We start from the raw sequence: 23,698 nt of genomic DNA on the forward strand, positions 1-23,698 counted from the left end.
TCAGCCTATGTACTCCCAGGAACTTCACCAGTGCTACTGTGAAAGCTGTCTGGATGAACTTTGTCACTTTATTTTATGTGTGTGATCATCCCAGGGTGTGAATCTGTGTTTTGCCAGTTTAACACAATGCAGGGATAATAACTTAAACTTTTTTTACAAAACATCTATACACAAGAAGTATTCTTGTCTAAATAAAGTCAGAGCTTTTATGCATTTGTTAATCTTTCAAAAGAATAAGAAAATCTGTCAAGTAAAATCAGTAAAGGTTCTGACATTTGTTTTTGATACATTGTCAGATCTTGAATAGCTCCTCAAGGACTGATCAAATACAACTGTCAGCAGCTGCCTCAGAGCGGTATTGGTGGCGGCCTGAGAGCAAGTTGCCTTGGTGCCTGCATGACTTGGGGAGACTGAAAAACTGAAGGGTTTTATTGCTCTACAAATCTTAAATACAGTTGAAGCCTAAAAGGTTGTTGGTGTCCATTGGTTTCTCATTGAAAATATTTATCCCGTATTCCTCTTCCGGAACGCGATGGTATTCAGAATACAACGCTGTATATTTTTTCACTAGTTTGATTTATTAATTTTTTGACAATAAAAAAAAGCTCAGCACAAAAATGAGGAGAAAATAGTTCAAAGATGCATCATAAATTGTCACAATGCCTCATAACAATGGAGGCCATGCTATATAAACGCAAGTTGTTGTTCTCTAATTAATAGTTCAGTACACAGATGGAAGGGCAATTCTAAAAGATTACATTTGTTGCAATAAATGGAAGTAAGGGAATTGCAAATAATGTAATTCTGCCGTGCTTGGTGTCCTACCCTCTGCTCTTTTAAGGTAAGTCACACCTTGAAAGAACAGACGGTAGGACTCCAAGCATGGCTTTTGGTCATCTTTCCCCTCCTCACTCCCACCCCCAGCTTGGTACCCAGCCAGCACTATGAGTTTCTTTGGTCCTCCAACTCCGGCTAGATAAATGTAAACTATATTGTATTGTGAAGCACATTGAGACTTTATCCTATGTGAGCGCAGAGCAGAGTTGAGGATTGAAGACTGCGACTCCTGCTTTCCATCCAACCTGATGGAATGAAATTCAACCATCCAGATTGTAAGAATCCTAAGAGAAATTAATTTGAAAAGTCTTGACCCAGTTCTTTGAGGGTATAAATTCAGCGTGAATTGCTGCAAGTCTTGATCGGACCACTTAAAGGATGGCTCGTGTAGGTGGGAAACAGAATCGCTACTGTTGTAGTTGAGGTGCTCTTTTTGAGGTTGGTGCTTGGAGCTGAGGGAACGTTCGTCAAAATTGTGTCCCTCACTTCCAGGTGAAGATGAAAGTCAGGAGACTTGATGGAAAATTAAATGAAGGCTAGGATATTAAAAGTTAGACCATACTGTAACGTCAGACTACTGACATTTTTCACATTCTGCAGATTTTGGCTAAATGTTTTTTTGGGGGTCAGTTATATTAAACTGATCTGATAATAAACATTTGTAAGGCAGCAGCGGTATCAATTTAGCTTTTAATTTAAAAAAAAGTTCAAATTCCTGTGACTAAAGACATTTTTCCCCCTGCTGTTTAGATTATATGATATCACTTTGAAGAAAATATTTTACCAAAAGAATCTCCAACTTTTATTAAAATAACAGCTTCCGAGTTAATTAAATTAGAATGTCTTTGGATAACTGGCAACAAATTTCCAAAGACTAAAGTGGAATAGCTACAGAGCCAGATTGTGCCTTAGCCAAGTAAACCTCTGATGAATTTTCTCTTCTCTAGTGCTGTCTACATCCTTCTGCATCCTGCTGCTACCTTCTCTGTAAAACAGCTACTACAATGGAGGCACTCCTGACCTTTGAATCATGTACAAAGCCATCTGTTGCCATGCTTCACAGTTTCGGTTCTTGGCCCAAATTGCCTTTGCTGTGGAAAAAAATCTCTATCCACTCAATTGAATGCAAATCTTGTTTGTACATTCACTAGATGGTGCTATGCTTTGGGTCTTTAGTATGAATGAACGATATTTTGGGATTAGCCAACTTTTTAAACCTACTCATTTTTTTGAGAGGTTGATGGAGATGGTAGGGTTAGGTTGTTTTTTAAACTTTAAATCTCTACTGTGATATCTTAATATGGATGACATTTTATTATTTGTGTGGGCAGAGTTTGACCCGAATCCTCTTGTGCTTACAACTGAAGAATGGGATAGACTTTTCTACACTGTGATCTGTTTCCATTCTTGCACAACTGGAAAAGCTTGAATCAATCAGACCAGCTTGTTGAGCCATTGTCAATAGAAAATCATGCCCAATGTTGTCATTTATATATATATATATATATATATATATATATATAATATATATATTCATATCTATAAGAAAGTCCTAGTGGGACTGACAGATTGAAGAAAACTCCTTACTGCTGTAGTAAACTCTCACTGTCTGAGAAAACTCTCACTGTCTGAGATCCAAATAATCAAGATTTGTTTAATGTGAAAGCAAATACAGTGCCCTTGGGTAATAACCCCAATGTGTCCATGCTGAATACAGTACCATCAGTTGTAGGTCTCTTTGGTTGGCTTCTACACCTCCCTTTGAAGCATTGGCTAGGGAGAATAGTGACAGTCCTCCGACTGAAAACAGCATCATCAGTAGTTAATCTTCACAAGACTTCTATCATTGGGAAGCTAAGACCGGGTCATATCCAAATCTGAAAGCACTTCCAAATTTGAAAGCAACAACAGCAACTTGGATTTATATAGTGCCCTCCATGCCAGACAGCATCTCAGAGCGCTTCACAGTAACGGATCCCGGGCCAAGCCAAGGGGAGGGGGTGGAAGGTAACCAAAGGCGCGGTCAAAAAGAAAGGTCTTCAGCAGAGACCTGAAAATAGGAAGAGTGGGGGCGAGGCAAAGGGAGTGAGGAAGGGAGTTCCAGAGCCTTGGGGCATAGTGGCAGAAGGCACGGCCGCCAGAGGTGGAGTGGAGGACTTGGGGGACAAGGAGGAGGCCAGACCTGGGGCGGAAAAAAGGCAATGGGCACTGTTTTGAGGAGAGAGGAGGTCAGAGAGGTAGGGGGCTGCAGAGAAGTGGAGGGATTTGAAGATAAGGGTGAGGATCTTGAAGTCGATCCTCTCTGGGACAGGCAGCCAGTGCAGTCTGGCAAGGACTGAGGTAATCAGGGAGCGGAGTTTGGTGCGGATAAGAATGCGGGTGGCAGAGTTTTGAATAATCTGGATTTTATGGATGGTAGTGGAGGGAAGGGCGTTTGAATAGTCCAGCTGAGAGGTGACAAAGGCATGGACCAGGATTTCGGAGAGAGGTATTGGCAGAGACGGGCAATGCGTTGGAGGTGGAAGAAAGCGGTGCTGTTGAGGGACTGGATGTGGGGGAGGAAGGATAATTGGGGGTCGAACCTGATGCCTAGGTTGCTTACGGGTTCGGAGAGTTTTAGGGGGAGGTTGGGTAGGTGGAGGAGATGAGAACCGTGAGATTTTAGGCGTTGACGAGAGCCAAAGAGTAAGCACAACAAAGGAATAATTCTTGGGGTTATAAAGAGTAAAGAAATGTTTAGAACTGTCCAGCATGTTTTATATTTTGGAAAATAATACTGTGCTATTGAAAGAGTTACAGTTCACAGCAAACCAGCCAATGGTACCTAATGTCCATCAGTGTGTTGCTGCCAATTAGTATAGATGTGGTCTAAATAGTATATTATTCTTGGATCAATGAACTGTACAATTCAGGGTCTAAATACTGCCAGGTTTGAGTAGAATTCAGTTACTAAATATTAGGTGCCATGTGCCATTGCAATTTCAAGTTGTTTCAAGCAATTTGTTAATTTTCTGCAAAGTCCTCCAGAGAGTATTAATTGTCACAGGAATTGACTGATTTCTTCCAGTCCACATTCACCAGTCACGTCATGCACTTCATGCAGAGTTTTTCTGTTAAGTCTTTGTTTACTTTGGAAGTAGCTGACCCTCTGACTACATTGACTCCATTACCGTTTCCTCCTTCCCCGTGCCTGATCATGAAACATTGGATAACCTGTGTGATGGTTAAGTAGAGAATTATGTAGTTCAAGTATAATTGATTGTGAACACTCTTAATGAGCCCTTTTTTACATGATATACTTTATAGTGATACTCTGCAGGATAAGTGTGAGTGTAATCAAAGTATAAAACAAATAGAACTCCTGTACTCTGAAGTCCCTTTTCACCACCTAAGGAGATATGGCACATGTAGATGTTGTGTCTGGGGATTGGGCCAGTTTATCCTTTACCTCCTTAGCTCCCCATATAATTAATAATACCTTCAGAGAAATTTTATTCCTAAAAAAAGAAACTCTGAGCCCTATTTACTATGGCTTAGCATTTTTTTAAGCTGCCATGACAATTTGTTTTATTAAACCAATTTGTCGTCTTGTGTTCAGAAGAAGGAAGTTTTCTGTTTTCGAACAAGGCTGAAATGATGTCCTGGGTTGTGGAGCTGAATACTCGGTTATAAATTTTAAATGCTTTATGAAAAGAAAGTTCTAACCTTTAAGTTGATACGAGGATAATTGCAAGTGCTACATTTAATTCCCATAACTAAACTGTTGGTTATTTCGAGCTGCGGGGTTCTGAAACTTGGCTGCTGTAACACATCAGGAACTAAAGCTTCCTGCTGCTCTCTACAAAAAAGAATTGTCCCTCACACCATCAAATTATTGAATTATTTGAAACAACGTTCAGAATCCATACTGAGTGCCTTGGACACTCATGGCTAGCCTAACCCTTTTACATCCGGGTTAAAATTATCCTTCATTCACTTTTTATCTCATTGCTCAAATTTTGAGGAATTTTGCTGGTGCAGATTAGCTGCTGTGTATGCCATCATAACAGTCAGTTCAGAGCAGAGTAACTCAGTCTGTTATTGCATTTTGGTACACTTCAACATGTTAACAATATTTATTGAGTGCAGATATTATCATTAACTGTTCATGATCAGCGTAAAGAGCAGAGAACTCAACACAAGCCTCTGTGGAACTTCATTCGTTGCTGACTCCCCTGACAGAGAGTAGTACATTTTTCATCACTTTCTACTTTACCCATTCCGTTAGTTACTGTTTTAATGAGAAATCCAAGTGAAGGAGCAAGCCTATCATCCTGAACGGCACTACCAACAATGCAGAACATTGCCTACAAAAATACTGTCAGAACACTTGACAGTAAATCCTGTGATATGTTTTTGAAACATGTTTACGATGTAATAAGATACTATATCAAATAAATACAAGGATTTTTATTTTATTATCAAGAAGAGTAGGGAGAGATGAAATAATCTAGAAGTAATGCAGTTGTGGATTTTAATAGCCTGAAGTCCAAAAGGAAGACTGAGAGGGAGGAATCCCATGTCTGCAGATCAATTCTGTCGGAGATGTACGATTTAATGGCTGGAGCTGTGCACGTATGACACTTTGGTCAGCAGAAACTACTAATAGAGTTGGACTTCTTTGGTAGTTGCTTGATCTCTTCTTCTGTGTTACTGTCTTGTCAATACTTTGAAGACTGAATGTAGTCCTTCATTTTTTGTCTTTATCCGCATTATAAGACTGCACTGTGAATACAGCAGAATGTGACCATTGATAATGCAGTCTGATTGTTTCACTGCTGTGTTTATTTTTGGTGGAGTTAACTTCAGATTACAGGATTTGGGCCTGGTTTCCGATAGAATTCTCCATAAATCTGTTGCAGGCTTGCTGCGTAATTAAGGCATGACCCCTGTTAAATATGGCTCATTACATTTTTCCATTAACTAACTTCAATAAATAAATTTGCATTCTGTGGGGCAGTGTCCCGGAGCACTTGACAGTGGCATAGCCTGATGCTGAGCCAGGGGGAGAACGAGGAGGAAGTGACTGTAAGCACGATTAAAAAGGAAGGTCTTTAGGCAAGATTTGTAATTGGGATTTCGGGGTAGGAGTAGTAGGAGTAAGCAAAATTGGATATATAGGGAGGTGTGAGGGCGTGAAGGGATTTGAAAACGAGTGAGAGGATCTTGAAATCGTCTTGTTCAGTAATTGGGAGCCAGTGGAGCTTGGCAAGGACTGGTGTGATGGGGGTACAGAGTTTTGTGTGGGTGAAAATCTGGGTGGCGGAGTCTGAATTAGTTGAATTTTGTGTATTGTGGAGCTGGGGAGACCAGCAAGGAGGGCATTGAAATAGTCCAGCCGGGAAGTGACGAAGGTGTGGACGAGGGTTTTGGTTGCTTTTGTTGTGAGGTACGGACGGAGGTGGGCAATGCGGAGCAGAGCAATGTGATGGCAATAGAAGGCATGTCACCTCAATTGATTCATTTTACATCAATTAAGTCCCCAGGTCAGTGTTGTGCACTTCAGGTGGGTTCATTGTCATAACGCCAGTACTACTTATTCCCTCCTTTATCTCTATCAGAACTTGAGCAGACTTTAGAGAAATTCAAAAGTAGATTTTATTAAAATGCCCTTTCCCTGGCTTACCTGAATCGTGGTAACATGAATAAACTGTCGCAACATTCAACAGTAACATTTCTATCTAATAACTATTCTAATCAAGACGCAGCAATTCCCAAAATAATAATTAAAAAAAACAATCTTGCCTGGGACTTACACCCCCAGTCAGGAACCTTAATCTCCACGTTAGCAGTTGGAAGTGATCCAAAACAATCAGCAACCTTAATCCCTTCCAATCCACCTAATTTATAACCCCTTAGTCCCTCCCTCTTTTGGCTTTTTCCCGCCAAAAATGTCCAGGCTCCAGGCTTAATATATCACTTCACCTCGCTTTTTCTATCTATTTTAGGGATCACATATCATCCCTCGCTTTTTGTATTTATTTTACTTAGACTCTTAATTCCTACTCGACCGAAGCCCATTCCTGCAATCCAAAGCAATCAATCCACATATATGTTATACTGTATATATACGGTCTTGGGCCGGAAAACAAAAAGGTTGCACAACAGTGCTTTAAGTTTTTCACCACGCATCGTGTCACAGCCTTCCCACAGTTGGAATCACAGTGACACAATCAACATTTGCACATGAAACGCACAATAGGCCAATGTGATTCATCACAAGATCACACCTGAAGTTATTAGTAATTCATTACGAAGTTATTGAGATCACGCCTTCTTCCACTGTGCCTATGGTCACCATCCCTCACTCCCTATTTTTACCCTGCATAACAGTGAACTTTTGCATTTGGAAGAAAGTAATAAATAATAATCAAATAGTAATCCTTACATTTGATATAGCACCTTTCATGACAGGAAGATATCTCAAAGCCCTTTGCAGGATTTTACTGTGAGGTGTAGTGCCTGCGTATTTGTAGGCAAATACCCACTTAATTGTGTACAGTACTGAGTAGGTATGAATTATTGCTACTCACCTTGCATGACTACTCAACAGTTTAGTTTTACTTCTGTTCTCAGTCCTGAAAAGTTTCATATCCTGTTGAGTTATGTGAGTAAATATAATGAAATCAGAAATTATTTTAGTTCTATGGTGATATTATCTTTTGAATCCCTTTCAAATTGTTTTCTCCAGTGTGACTCATCATACCCAATGGATTTGTGGTGTACTAGAGGATATGTGCATTTAGGTTTTGTGATTTTCTGAAATTGTCCTTCTCTTCTGATGGAGATGGTGAATATTATTCCTGAAGATTTTAAAGTGAATCCTTAGCAATAAAGACCCCAGGAAGTTGCAGGTTTGGAGTTGACTGATCTTGTTGTGCCTTCGCCTTGCCTCCTCCCTTTCCTCCTTCAAGGCCGGTCTCAAGACCTTTCTCTTTGACCGTGCCTTCAGCTCCCCTCTCGACTCTCTACCCCCTCCTCGTTCCCTCCCTTCCCTCCCCTCACCCTGACCATTTCCCCCTGCTCGGGTCCTGACCCAACTGTACAGCGCCTTGGGACGTCCTCCCGACGTGAAAGGCGCTCTATAAATGGAATCTTGTTGTTATTGTTGTTCTTGTTCAGGGCAAAATTGATGCTAATTGTTTGTAATGGTCTTTAGTTCCACTGAGCTACAGAAAGAAAAATAGGCCAGGTTTCTGTCCCTGATTGTAGAGTGGTACCCATCCGGAAAATGCTTGGTTGTGGATATTGATGAGCGCAGGACATGGCTGCGATTCTCTCCATGGTCAAATAGCCAACACTCACTTACTAGTGTCATAATATGATTTCATCCCACATTCCTACAATAGTATCTCCATCCCACATTCCCTTTGTCTCGCTCTCTTCCTTGCCTCCTTCAAGGCACGCCTCAAGACCCTCCTCTTTAACCGTGCCTTCGGCCACCCTCCTCACCCCATCCTCCACCCGCCCTGATCTCAACCCCCCATTCTGCTCAGGTTCTAATCGATGACTGCTCAGTATCTTGGGACGTCCTCCCAACGTGAAAGGCACTTTACAAATGTAATTTTGTATTATATTTTGTAGTGTAATATAATCCTTGCATTTGATATAACATATTATCATGTTGTTGAGATGTCTTAAGAGTGCTTCACAGGGTATGCTGTATGTTGGTGTGACTGTATATTTTTGCTAGAATGCTGCAGCCAATTTGCGAACAGCAATGTCCCACAAACAGTCATGGCTATCTGGAGCCATGGAGTGAGTAACCAATTTTATTTGGGGGATTGTTGCCCCGGATGCCAGGAGAAACTCACTTCTCTTTTCAAATAGTGCCATGGGATCTTTAATATCCATCTGAACAGGCAGACGAGGCCTCAATGTAATATCTCATCCGAAGGAAGGATGTGAATATTTCGGAGCTTATGTTACAACAACAACTTGCAATTATATAGTGCCCTCTCAGAGCATTTCACAAGAATGGTCATTTAGGAGAGGTACCAAAGTGTATAGCCTATAGCCTATATAACCTAAGTGTTGGGCTACACTTTCAGGAAAAGGTTGACAAAATAGTTAGCAAAAAAATCATTTAAAATAGAAGCAATTGAGCAATATATTTATATTGTTTTCATTGTGGACATGGTGATGTGATTCATCTGAGGTCATCCAACATGGTTTGTGTTGTTAATTATTTGGTGGGGTGGGGGGGAAGAGATTTTCCCCTTTTAAACATAAACCTGAAGAAAGAAATTTGCAAACATTTGAGCAGAATCAGATGTAGAATCTACATACTTTCTTTGTGTCATCCAGAGTATAAACTCCCAGCTGTCCAAAAAGCCCAGTTCCTTATCTGTTCCACACACTGATCCTAACTAAAAGTTGCTAGAAGAGTAATGATGCCTGTTTAAATCTGAGTCGGGACAGACAAGGAATTACTGGTTTGGAAACTTGAAGGAAAAGTAATTCATCCTGTCTTTTTTTCAGTCAGCGAAATCTGGCAGAGATCACAGAACTGATCCACACGGCCTTTCTCGTGCATCGTGGGATAGTGAATATTATGGAGCTGACATCATCTCACGGGTCACTGAAGGATATGCAGTTTGGTAATAAAATGGCTGTCCTGAGTGGAGACTTTCTTCTGGCCAATGCGTGTACAAGCCTTGCTCAGTTACAGAACACTAAGGTACTGGATTGTCTTCTTTGTAATGCTTGTAACATGTTTGCAGAAGGGGTTTGATTAATAATAATCCTTGCAGTTGATCTACAGCCTATAAGATCAAATTGTTTGCCAAATGTATAGATAAATATGAGACAATTTGCAACACAGCGAGAACCCACGATTTTGTTATTTTTCCACAATTTTGCAGTTTTCCCCAAACAACCTGAATTTAACCTGTTTTCGGCTTTACATTAGCAAACCTTATTGGTGTTGACTTGGGTGGTATAGCCCACTCTATCATGGGGCTGGAAATGTACCAAAGGTTAATGCCAAACTAAAGCCCACTGAGCTCAAATTAAATACGGTTGTTTGTTGCGAATGTCAAAGGCTTTCACCCTAGGGTTGGTTGTAAACCTTTTGGATGCTCCGTTTTGAGTTGTCTTCCACCAAAGGAGCTGACTGACTTTCTGTGGTTTGTAGTTAATCTATGGCTAGTCAAATGTTTACTCAGTTTTTTTTATATTTTGGTTTCCTCCAGGCATGATTTGAAATCACATGACAGACTCTTCAAAAACACTAATGTCACTTTGCAGCTGGTTCGCAGAATCCTGTTCATGTACATGGTGGTGCACGCCCAGAGCCCTGGCAAATGCAGCTTTGAAAAAAAATTGTTTGTTCACAATTCCAAAGGCTAAAAGTGGCCTAATTTAGGTTTAACTTCTTCAAATGGCTCAAGAATGTTTTGCGACTATCAATGATTATGCAGTGCTAGTGAATATTATGTTTTAACGGCGCAAAAATCCTTTATTACAAACTGGTAAATTGATGGAGTTCGATGTACTGTGGTCTAATTCCATGAGAATTCCCATTGAATTGTAAGAAATTCCATCGACCTGCAAGAACTCCACTCTGGAAGTTGATTGCATTGGAGTGAAGTTTCAGCAAATGGTTTAATTTACTTCCAGTTCCCGAAAGGAAACACTATTTGTGTAACTCGGATTGTTTATTAAATAACCTCCTGAAAAATTCCACAAATTAGATTTGTACTGTTATAGCATTTGTATGTTCATCTGTTGCAAGTAATTTGTTAGACGTTTACAATCCATTCATCTAGGATTTTACAAATCCAACTACAGTAGAGTGTATAAGGTAAAGAAGGAAAAGAGATGGAGATTAAAAATGGTTCTGCGACCTGTCCAAGTTCTTTGATGTTCTCTAGTTTTCAATACACAAAGTAGTAATCTAATCTAAAACGTACATTCAGACGTATGCCTGCAACAGACGGTATGTGAGCCGCTAATTTCAAATTTTGCAGATCAAAAATCTTTTGGTTCATCTGGGAAGATGCAATATTTTGTTACTGTTACAGTGATATACTCAGTGACAGGTGGAGTCTTGCTCTTTGTCCATTTGCACAACACATTCATTTCCATACACATCTAGGGTAACAATTAAATGTTGGATTGAGCATTTTGTATATTACAAAATCTTAATGAAATGCAAATCTGTTTGATTATTGCCAAGGGTAACATTAACTGAGTTAATTATTCTTCTCCTGGCATTTCCCAGTGGTTGGTACAGGACTGGGGACTTTGTGCAGCAGGAAATGCTTTGATATAAACGCTGCTCAATTAAAAGTGTAGTGTTTTAAATGAAATCTGAATTTGGTCAAATAAAATAATAATAAAATAATAATCCTTGCATTTGATAAAATGTCTTTCAGGTTGGGAGGATATAATAATAATAAACCTTGCATTTGATATAGTGCCTTATCACGTGTTCAAGACATCTCAAAGAGCTTCACAGAATATACTACAAAGTGAATTGACTGAATATTTTGTGGGCCCTTCTCAAAGCACTTCACAGGATATATTGTGAAGTGTAGTAAGTATGTATTTTGTTGTCAAATGTGGCAACCCATTTGCACACAGCAATATCCCCCAAAGAGTCCTGAGGTGAATGATCAATTTTATTTGGGGGATTGTTGGCCAGGACTCCGGGAGAACATCCTTCTCTTTTCGAATAGTGCCAAATTATATGTCCACCTGAACAGGCAGATAGAACGTTGGTTTAACTTCTCCTCTGAAGGGCAGCACCTTCACCTAGCACTGCAGTGTCAGTTTATATTATGAGAGCTCAATATGATGTGGGGCTTGAACCCTGACTCAGAGATTTCTCCAGATATAAAAGGCACTACATCAAATGTAAGGCTTATTATTATTGTTATTCATTTCAGGAGCTGGAAGTGGAAGAAAGCCCTTCACTGTTTTGTGATTTAGCAGAGAAAGTCTGCAAACTTAGAATTCTGCTTTTACACTGAGTTATTGAACTAGAAATGTAATCTAACTTCACAAAGAAATATTCCAGTATAGGGTATTAATTAATCTTCAATCTCAGTTTGCGGGATTTTCAAGATGACAGCTCAACTGTTTTTGACAGAAGGGAAATCACTTTATATAAAGTAACACAAGTGTTAAAGATCTCCTGGTTATAACTAAAACAATCCATGATTACGGTTTTTGTAAATTGATATTTCATATCATGCTTATATTAATATCTGATTAGACGTGGCTGTTTAGTTTAAAAATAGAATGTGTTCTGCGCATAGAAGGAATAAATGCCTTGCGTCACAACTGTGACATTTGACAATTTTTCATAAAATTATAGGGAGACCTCTAAAAAGCCAAGATTTGGTCTAAATTAACACACTCACTGACTGTTTTCTCTGAAATGTATATTAGTTGAGTCTATTCCTCAATGGGTTTAAATGCTGCCATGTTCACATTTCTCCTGTGTGAATAATGTATCCAACACAGACATTCGTTGTTGCTGTTCATCAGTTGCTCCATTGCACACAGTAAAAACATACTTCCTTTTACTAAGATAACTTTATTTTGCTGAATTGGGAATTCACCTTTATACAGTAATTAGTTCATTTCAGAACTGAAGAGAACAGATGATAGTAAGCAGAGCTAATCTAAAACACATGGTTGCAAACAGAAAAATAATTGTAGGAGTAAACTTCCTTCTCTGATGATCATCCCTTCATGATACTCCAGTCTGTCCATTGGAGCATATAAAAAGTTTTTTTTTGAAAGAAGATACTCTTATCGGTAGTTGATAGATGTGAAAATAATGTTGAGGGAAGAGAAGATCTCTACATGCAGGAAATGTGTTCTGTCGTGAGACTGATCAGGGTTACTCTGACATGGAATAGTCTATATTAAGGTCAGCAGAAGGAAGGGACTCCAACAGAGGTTTTTTTGCTCGTTTGTTTTGAGAGAATAAATCCTGCCCTTTCTCCCACCCCCTCATTGCCTATGACCGATTGGGCAAGCAATATTAGACCTCCCTAATGCTGCTCAGAGCCAGCCAATACTTGGTACATGACACAGGCCCCGAGATGTAACTCTTCCTCCTTTGAATGCTTTGCAATGTGAATGGCATTGTTATTTCCCAGTGAAACATAACTTAATTGATTTAATATGGCTCTTTTTTTCAGAATTTAGTCTAGGGAAAAGTTGCACCATCACACAAACAAATGTAGGTAGCATGTTAGTGCTGGTTAATCAGTTTAGGTCTCCAGTAAGTTGCTTTTATTAAACTCGTTCGTTACCCCATCCTCAAATAGACTCATTTGCTAATCAGAATGTATTCTCAGTTTACAGGCTGCAAATTAGATCATTTAAATGTCCGTGTCTTCCTGTGGGATACTGCCACAAGCTTCTTAGGTTTTTACAAAGACCTATAGATTTTTTTTCTCTCTGCTTGCGAATGAGGCGTTTATTCCTCAAAGTCTGCTGTGTTATTTTCCTATTTATTTCAAATTTTTCAATATTTCATATCGCTATTACAGGCATTACAAGCAATGTAGAATCATCACAGATTTGTGAGGTGGAGTTTGATTGCCTGATTCAGCATATTCTTTTTCATGTATTCCTTTTCCCCATGCACATCGCCCAGAACGTTATTCCCTTGCTGAGATAGACCCCAGATTTTTGGGTATATTCAGTTTTCCTTCTCATCTTGCTTACTGGGGTTTCCCCTTTTTATTTTCCTGGTTAGGTGTATTTTATTTAAGATCTGTTTTGACAATGCCCCCCCTCCCCCTTCGTCTTTGTCTGAGCTTTTGCTTTCATTGGTCCTTTGAACTAGAAAGGAATATTTGTTTTTGCTGGCCCTAACCTAGACCTTGCAAGGTTGGATCATATAGGTTTGATTTGGGGTTAATTCTGGGATATGTGATGCAGATACAGTACCAGAATAAATGTTAGCATCATCAATGTTCCTGCTCTTCTTGGGCAAAACCACTACAAAAGCTCACCCTAGGACTTGAATGCTAATTTTACTCTGAAATTTGATAGAAACAGTTAACTTGCAAACCTCCAGTATGAATATCCCACCTGCATTTGCTGTTGCCTTGACAACAGAGGTTAGCCGGACAAATGTTCATTCATTGTGTCATGGTATACAAGTATGTCAAAATGCAGAGGCTGCTGTGCACTGATTCCTTTGCCCTCAAGTGTTATAGATTGAATTGGCTCTATTATCTCACTTGTACCCACAGTAAATCTGTTACTCTGTATCATGGTGAGTTTGAGGATGTAAAGTATAGCTTTTGTGTTTTCAGGATTTGCACAGAAAGTATAGTGCGTGTCATCAGCATTTGATGATGCCTTTTTTGGCACGGTTACAAAATATGTATTTGGTTTGCAAAAAAATTTTTTCTGTTGTATCGTACGCTTAAATTACTTGGGAAATCCCGCTAAAGCATCCTCTAGTAGAGCTCTGTCTCTACGGTGTGCCCTCAATAACCCTCAGTGCAGCGTACTTGGCTTCTGGTGCTGTCCAGCCACCTTTCTCCACTAAATATGGCTGACTCCCCGGTTGTCAAGGTTGTATTGACATCATTTCCTGCATGTTATGGGTAGGAAGCACCGCTGACGTCACTTAGCAATGGAAGTGACATCATCGGTGCTTCCTGCTTATAGCACAGGAAGTGACATCAACAGTGACCTGACAACCTGGAACATTTTTTTCACGATTGGTTCCAGGAGGTTGTGTTCCCCTGTATGCTCTTTCGCCAGAAATCCCATCCCATTTCATTTGTTTTTCAACCAAGGTGTGAACATGCTAAAAGAAAACTTTGGCAATGACTTTTTTAATCTTAATTTAGAAAAACTGCATAAAAAAACATGCACAATGCCGGGGTGTGGTGAGGATGGAAGAGAGGGAGTCTAAAATGCACGTCAGTTTCTAATGGTCTTCCATATTAAGAATTCCGAGTGGAGATTCCTTCTATTAACTGGAGTTATGTCAAGCCGACTCGTGGGAATTCCACTTGGAAATAGATCATGTCAGAGTGGAGTTCTTGTGAGTCTGCGTGGCATCACTTTGGTTTCCTGTTTAAGGAATCCTGATAGAAATCAGTGCATGTTATACACAGCCCATCATTAGTGTATCAGCAGCAACTAAGGTGCAGTGTACATCACTTAGTGAAGAGCTTGAGGAAATGAGAAATATTGAGGTGCAGCATTAGCAATCAGTGTCATTAGGTTTAATATTGGGCCTGGAGTCAGATATGATGAGATAAAACACACAGACAGTTCAAATAAGACAAATCTTAGGTTGTCAGTGTTAGAAGGGAATGAATCATAGCATCGTAGAATTATACAGCACAGAAGGAGTCCATTCGGCCCATCGTGTCTGTGCCGGCTCTTTGAAAAAAAACTATCCAAATCAATCCCACTCTCTCCCCATAGCCCTGCAAACTTGTCCTCCCCAAATAATTATCTACTTCTCTCTTCAAAGTTGTTTTTGAATCAACTTCCACCAGCCTTTCAGGCAATGCATTCCAGATCCTAACAACTCACTGTGTGAAATAATTTCTCCTCACCTCCCCTCCGTTTCTTTTAACAACTATTTTAAATCGGTGTTCTCGGGTTACCGACCCACCTGGCAGTGGAAATAGTTTCTCCTTGTTCACCCTATCGAATCCCCTCATAATTTTGAAAGCTTCTATTAAGTCTCCTCTTAACTTTCTCTGCTCCAAGGAGAATAATCCTAGCTTCTCTAGCCTCTCCTGATAACTGAAGTCCCTCATTCCTGGTACCAACATTGTAAATCTCCTTTGCACCCTTTTCAATGCTTTGACATTCTTCCTAAATTGTGGTGCCCAGAACTGAACACATTACTCTCTCTGTCTCCCAGCCAGTTCTGTATCCATGCTGCCACTGTCCCATTAATACTGTGGGCTTCTATTTTGCTTACAAATCTCTTACATGGCACTTTATCAAACACCTTTTGAAAATCCATATAAGCTACATCAACTGCACTGCCTTCATCCACTCTCTCTGTTACTTCATCAAAAAAATGGGGAGAAGAGAACTGGAGAAATATCAAACTAAAGGGAATGCTGTTAAGGATACTTTTAAGGATACTTCAAAGAGTGAAACTGAATTCAGATTGGTAGGAAAATATTAATAGGATTCTGTTGCTCCCTCTTTCTGGAAAAGCTGAAAAGCTGAATCCTGGGAGTGTTCAGTAATATTGGCAACCAGGTAGCTCATAGAATAGAAAAGTGGCACACAGAGTAAATTGTTTGCCTGCATGTGGACAGGATTTGCGTACAAACTGGGATAGGAGAACTAGAGGGTGCGATTTCAAGGTGACAAACCTGAACTTGAGAGATAATTTCTTCATAAGTTGATATGCTATCAAAGAGACAACACGTTGGCAGCAAACACAGACTCAATTAAACAATCCCAAGGAATTCAGGATTCTTATTCAGCAGGAATCGGAAGGAAGGGGTGGATGATTGAGTTGTTTGTTGTTGTTTTGTTAGTTTTTTTAAATAAATGATCCTTTAATAAAAAAAGATTATTATCCTTTTTTGCTGTCTATTTAAAAAAATTGTCATAATGTCTGCTTGATTTCTTTTCCCATTTAGAGTTAGCCACAGTATTCTTACAGCAAAAGCTTGCATTTATATCTCCTTGAGATAACAGCTCAGAACACATTACAGTGAAGGGATTGGACACAGGAGAGGGGAGAATGGGGAAGGGGGAGGTAACCATAGGGTGGTCGAATCACCTATATGGTCCGGGTGAGCTGGGGGTTTACAATTCTTGCTCCTCTATAGAGGTTGGGTCACACTTAACTGTGATAATCCCGAATGGTTGAGCATGATCCAGATACTCACTCTTGGAGCTTTCGTAAGAAAATAGAAGGGGAATACTACTGGAGCGCCGCTGCCACCTGTGGAGATGTATTATAGCATGAATTGCCATATCTGAATGAGGTGCAATCTGGAGGGAAATAGAGGGAGCAACTGCATCTCTTGTGTTTTATAGAAATAGTTTCACTCCCCAAATTCAAACCTTCCATTGATGAGTTGGGAAGATGATCATCCATTATTGTGCCAGAAGGTGCAAGTTCAATACCTGGTCTGCAGAGCTGGCTCCTGCCAGGCAATACAATTGTCCTTTGGCCCTGGATTACAGAAAAGAAAAAACAACCAGGATTCCTATTCTCTGTCCAGTGACCACTGCTGGAGAGGGTTTGTAGGTGGGCATCACGTGAGAACACTCTGAATCCCCTCCCTGGTTGAAAAGCCTCCTGACACTCTCTCTGGGCTCATGTCATGAATGGCCACCTGGCTGATGTGCTGAGTTGCAGCCGGCACCTGTGGAACTGGACATCAGCGGAGCACAAGCCTTCAGCAGAGTACGGGGCAAGAAAAGCGCTGAATATAATTGATTGGAAAGACGTGTTCAAGCAATTGGTCAAGTGGTTTTCCAGTTGCTTTTTATGTAGTACAATAAGGTTCTCGTTGGTAGGTGTGTGCTGAAGCCCATTTAGGTAATGGATTAGGATAGATAAACAGCTGTGCATGATAGGAGAGACTATTATTATTGGCTGTGAAAGAAGCCAATTGGACTGGATAAATATGTGTGTATACATATACATGTGTGTATATATAACATTGCTAGAAATTTGCTTATACAGCAGAAAAGGTGAAATTGTGCTGAGGCAACTCCCATTCTGTTTATCCAATTTAAATAGATCCATTAATCACCTCTAAAATACCTCTAAAATCCTATCTCTTTGTGCTTTCGGTCATCTTTCCCCTCCCCTTGCCAGTGGGGTCCCACCCCCAGTTTGGTTCTTTGTTAAGCTCTTTGGGATGTCCTCCTGATGTGAAAGGCACTATATAAATTTGTACTGTATTATAAAATGTACTCTTACAGTATGTCAGCCTTGAACATTTCCAATGTATCCATGCTAGATACATCTTAGAGTACTGGACTTTCAACTATTCTTGTTTTACCCCTTAGTTTTGGTTTCATATAGAGTGGATTTTGAGGAGTCATTAGTCATCACTACAGTCATTAGTGATATGATTTTTTTCAGATCAATCATGGCACTGTGCAACTTCTGCTGTGTCAGGACTGAAGAGCTGTGGATGTGGTTTTATGCAAATAATGTACCTTTCTCTTGTGACCCTGCCAGTCATTTCTGCTTTGAAACTTTGTCTTTAAATTGCACAATGTCGTTTTCCCAAGACATCTCCTGATAGGCATATACTGTAAATCCAATATATTGACATAAGAAACCAACCACAGATTGTGTAATTACGATTTTAGTTCCAGACAGCTTTTCATATTGAAAATGCCACAGCGAACAGGGAAGATCTATATTGAAACCCACTGTGAATATGAACATAAAGCAGACTTAATATGCTTTATTATCAGTTGGTGGTGTCATTTTTATTGGGACATAGTTTGTAAGCGAAACTTGGATATAGGCCAGAGCTCATTTTGGAGGGTGGGACATCTTTAAAAAAGTCATCTAATTTCACTATAATTTTTAGTTATATCAAAGATGTGAGATTATGTATTTGAAGCTACTCAGGATGCTGAAATCTAGTGTGTACTCTACCTGCTAGTATCTTGGCAATCAATTTCAAGAAACCTGTTTACACACGTGATTTCTGACCTGTAAGCCCGAAAACCAGGCTCCTTAATAATGTAGGTGACATAACTTTCCATGGAAATGTACCCAGCTGTCACCCTCCTGGACCTCATCCAGTGACCGTATTGCATTTGTGAACCGAGAAATTGAATTTCAGCAGCCGATATTGTGGGCTCGTCAGATTGAAGCCTACTTGCCAGATTGAAGACCATTTTCTGTCGGTACTTACTAGATAGCTATCAAGAGTGGAAACCTTAATAGATGACCAGAACCGCTTTTTTCCACCCCCATCACATTGTCTGTCTCCGTCTGTACCTCACAACAAAAGCAGCTGAAACCCTCGTCCATGCCTTCGTCACTTCCCGGCTGGACTATTCCATTATTATTCCTATTCCTCCCTGATCTCTTGAGCTCCACCGTACACAAAATACAACTAATTCAGAACTCCGCTGCCCAGATTCTCACCCGCACTAAACTCCATACCCTGATCATACCAGTCCTTGGTTTCCAATTGCTGAACGGATCGATTTCAAGATCCTGTCACTCATTTTCAAATTCCTTCATACCCTCGTACCTCCCTACCTATCCAATTTGCTTACTCCCCACTCCCCCACCCGCTGCCTCCGCTCGGCTGGCTCCGACCTCCCCATTGTGCTTATGGTCAATTCCCCCCTCCCTCTCTTCCTAGCTTGGGGTCAGACTCCGGCACTGCCAAGCGCTCCAGGACACTACCCCACGTGAAGGGCGCTGTATAAATGCAAGTTGTTTTCGTAGCTTAGTTTTATTCTGGATGATGACTTTACTGACTATACTGAGAACTAAGTCGAGTCTTTCAGCTCACAATATTGTACTTGCAGACTATCATTTTCTGCTTTGTCAGATGCTGAATGAAATTGAGGTAATGACTCGTACTGTCATTGAAAATTCTGAGGAAGAAACAACTTAAAATTATAGTGTACAAATCTGTTCAATTAAAAAAAAATTGGATTGCAAGATTTTGTGGTCACATGAAGTGAATCAGCATGAAAAGTTTGTCGCTAAATGTCAGAGTAAGAAAAAATTGTGACTAAAAGTAAAACTGTTTCTTGGAAAAGTTTAAAAAAAAAATTTGTACACATTATAAAAGCCCAAACAGTGCAACTTCAGTGCAACATCAATACTGCAGCACAAGACTGGCATTGAGCTGACCTTGATAAACAAGTCAAGTTTTCCTATTCCAGTTATTGAGATTCTCAAACTTCCAAACTCTTCTAGCCTTTTATATCATCCCTAGCTCCCAGCTTCTCTATTTACACAGTGTTTGCATGATTTTGTTTATTAGGGCATTTTATTTTACTGTCCCCAGAGAATGTGGAGAATTGTAAATGTTTTGTTGCTTGGTAGAATTTGGAAGTAATAAGGGATGCATCAGAAGCTGGGGAGAGCAGGATGCAGAGAAATAAACTGGAAAGGGAGAAGATGGAAAGATGAGAATGTGATCAAGGGAAGGTCAGAGAGAACAATGGAAAGAAATCGGAGAAAGAAAGGTACTGAAAGAAGCAGTAGAGGAAGAAACTAAACTCTGGAAACTGACAGTAAGAAAAGTTGCCAAAATCAATTTAAGGCTGAAAGGAGGAGAAGTGAAAGTAAATAGCCTTACGTTTTTCTTGGAAGACTACAAAATCATAAATGTATTTTACTTGATTGAAGATTGGAGGATGGAGTTTGTAATATGTATGTGCACAATTAATTAACTCCTGTATAATGGTTGAAGGCAGTTAAAAACATGAAGGAATTGACAAGTTTGAGTCTGAATGTACCAAAGAGTCAAAGTTTCTGTAAGATCCTTATGCAGTACCTTCTTATTAATATTTTCTTGAAATCACTTGCTGAATAGGAATGAGGGTTTATTTTTCCTTTAAATTTAGGCTTTAGTTATTTTAGTGCTCCCTATCTGACACGCACCATTCTCTGACCAAGAAGATGGAAAAGTAATCTGCTCCTTGGCCCCTGCCTATCTTGAGGAAATCATTTCAAGGTACATAAGAACACCACAAGGTGACTTAATTTTCCCTCGTCTCCTTGTGCCTAAAGCTACCCTCACGGACAGCCTGGCTCATATTGGCATCTCACCGTATGGGAAATCACAGGCACAAACTCATACCGAGAATATAATTTAACTTAAACATAATTATAATCCTTGTCGGTAAAACATTTCAAAGCACTTGACAGGATTTAATGCAAAATATAATTACTGTATTTGCAGAAGAGCATGGTAGCCAATATGTGTACAGTAATGACCCACAAACAGCCTTGAAATGAATGACCAATTTTATCTGGGGGATTTGTTAGCCAGGGAGAAACTCCATTCCCTTTTCAGATCATGCTGTGGGATCTTTATCATTCACTTAAACTGGGAGATGGGATCTCAGTATAACGTCTCATTCAAAGAATGGCACCTCTGACAATACAGTATTGCACCTGAGTATTACCTTGAACTTTATGAGGCAAACGTGGCTGCTACACTTGTAATACAATGTCCTGACGTGGGCTTGAACCCACAACCTTCTGACTCAGAAGCGAGAGTGCTACCAACTGAGCCAGGTTGACACCTACTGCATACTGACAATGTATTTGCCTAGTTTTTGCTTGTTGTTCTGATGATGGTTCACTGTGGCTCGAGGTTACAATGTGGTAGTCATTTTGTGAGTCCATAGCAGGCAAAAGTAAACAACCCCAATAACTAAGTGCTAAAGGATATTGCTTCTTTTATGCATATTTAATCATAACGGATTTGGTAAAAATTTGATTGTGAATGCCGTGGTATTTTTCACAATCTTTCTCCTCATTTCCTTTTCCTCTTTAAATGCAAGGATCAATACAATGCAAAACATTGAGTTTGTATTTCTTTTGTGCATAAATAAATTAGTGATAAAAGCATGGCACTTTGGTGCAGTGATACAGCTTGTCTTACACATGTTGCAGATTTGGATCTCTTGAGATCTATAGCTGAACCGAAAGTTTTTGTAGCTGGACTTAGTTTTGTGCTACCTGCTTTATTGAGGGTTGTTGTCCAGACTGTGGCCTTCCCTGAAGGCTCTGATCTTCGAGCTTCCTGCTGACAAGGACAATAATAATAATTGTTGCATTTTATATCATGCCTCATCATGTGAAAGTCTTCATAAATAAAGCGGATTGACTGTATTTTGTGGACGAAACACAACAGCCAATTATGCACAGCAGTATCCCATAAACAGCCATGGAGTGACCAATATATTTTATTTGGTGGGATTTATTGCCCAGGTCACTGAGAGAAACTCCCTTCTCTTCGATAGTGTCTTGGAATCTTTAATGTGCACCTGAACAGGCAGACAGAACCTCGATTTCATGTCTCATCCAAACGACGGATTACTTCAAGATCACAAGAATGCTATACTTTGGCGACTCAACTGGTTTCACCAGTTACATATAGTTTTTGTGTAGATAATGTGCTTTTAGTTAACAATCTAATAGAAATGTCTTGTCTTTTACGTTTTATTTCATTTGCTGATAAACTCCAAACAAGTACTGGAATACAATTGGCTAATTTTATCTCTAGTATTGGAAAGATACAGCAGTATCCCTGCTGGAAGCCCCACCTTCAAACTAAATTGAAGTAAAGGTTACTTGCTTTACTCAGCAAGTAACCATCGCTGAAGTATTCAGCATCCAATGTTGTTTAGCAGTTGTTAGGACACTGCTAGATGCTGGGAGGTCTTTCTTGAAGGACTGTGGATGCAGTTTAAAAAATAAATATAAATATTTTGGGATGGCGTTTTTTTATTTTGCATTGTTTTGATTATAAACTAATTAGTAACTAATTACCAAACTAATTAGTAGTAAAACGTTTTCTTAAGACAAAATAAACTGCCTTGTAATATTCAAAACTCTCCACGACTGAAGTCTTGTGGAATGATCAGTACTGCTTCCGGGTCTACATATCTCAACACTCAGGAGACCACATGTGTGGTATAAACAATAATAGATACTTAGGAGCGAGGGGCAAAGCTGTAACCTGATCAAGGAGTTCAGATGACCATAATTTAAATGTCATTTGATTTGCCAGATGGGATTGCAGGCTGTAACTTGCTTTGGTATGTTATTTTATGTAATGTATACTATTTCATATTCTTAAAGAAAATAAATTTAAAGGCAATCCAGCGTTGTGGGTTGGAAATGTTGGGACGTCCTCCTGACCTGAAAGGCGTTATACAAATGTAACTTTGTTGTTGTTGTTCAGTTCTGCGCACTGAGCAATTTCAGTGGAAACTAGTCGCGGAGGGCATTGAAATTCTTATGATATCATTAGTGGGTTACACCACCATGTGAATCACAGACACTATCAGATGACTGAAACCCAGTCGAGGCATTCTGAGGCCCTAAATTGCAAGAGTGTAATTTGAGTGGTTTGCAATTACAGAATTCAGAGATTGAATTACAGCTCCCAACTGTTCTATTATTGTGATAATCTATACGAATAATTTACTTTCTCTTTTTTTAAAAAAGTTATATATATTCTACTTTCCTACCATTACAGGAATTTGCTGAGCTTAGTTGTGCCACGAAAGCAGTGTGTTCCACTTGAAAGGGTATTAAAAGTTATTGTGAAATAGGACCAAAAAATCATTTGTATTGTGCAGTAGGTAGCAAGGCAACTGAGCTTGTTTTTTATTATGTTGCAGCCAATTAGTGTTCTGTGTTATAGAATAGAGAATAATGAATTGCAAACAATGATTCTTGAAAAGTTATTTACGTAACAAGAAAAGTAAGGGATGAGAAAAGATCATTGCTCCCACTGATACTCATTCCTCAAGAATATTAACTTTCCCATCATAGCATCCACCTAGAAAATACACAGTCACTATACTTTACAGTAAATCCTGTAAAGCACTTTGAGACGTCCTCCCGACATGAAAGGCATTATATCATATGCAAGGATTATTATTATTAAGACCAAAATGTGTTTTTTAATTAAGGGCTTTCGGTGAACCAAGAGACCAAAGCTCAAATGCTTTGTGTCAATCATCTAAATTTTAAGTTTAGAGTAGAGTTTAGAGTAGATAATTATTTGGGGTGGACAACTTTGCAGAGCTATGGGGAGAGAGCGGGGGAGTGGATTGAATTATTTAGCTCTTTTCAAAGAGCCGACACAGACACGATGGACTGAATGGGCTC

General features: G+C 39.6%; 1 protein-coding gene across 3 annotated transcripts in view; it reads left to right on the forward strand.

Moving 5' to 3' along the window:
• Positions 1-23,698, forward strand: part of LOC121851368 (all trans-polyprenyl-diphosphate synthase PDSS2-like) — a 94,550-nt gene that overhangs the window by 36,990 nt on the left and 33,862 nt on the right. For all 3 annotated transcript variants that reach the window (XM_042345215.1, XM_042345217.1, XM_042345216.1), the window contains exon 4: positions 9,358-9,556. In XM_042345215.1, the coding sequence (XP_042201149.1) occupies positions 9,358-9,556 (199 nt within the window). The remainder of the gene's footprint in view (positions 1-9,357; positions 9,557-23,698) is intronic.

The sequence above is a fragment of the Callorhinchus milii genome, unplaced genomic scaffold (genome assembly GCF_018977255.1).
Source record: "Callorhinchus milii isolate IMCB2004 unplaced genomic scaffold, IMCB_Cmil_1.0 Scaffold33, whole genome shotgun sequence".
NCBI lineage: Eukaryota > Metazoa > Chordata > Chondrichthyes > Chimaeriformes > Callorhinchidae > Callorhinchus > Callorhinchus milii.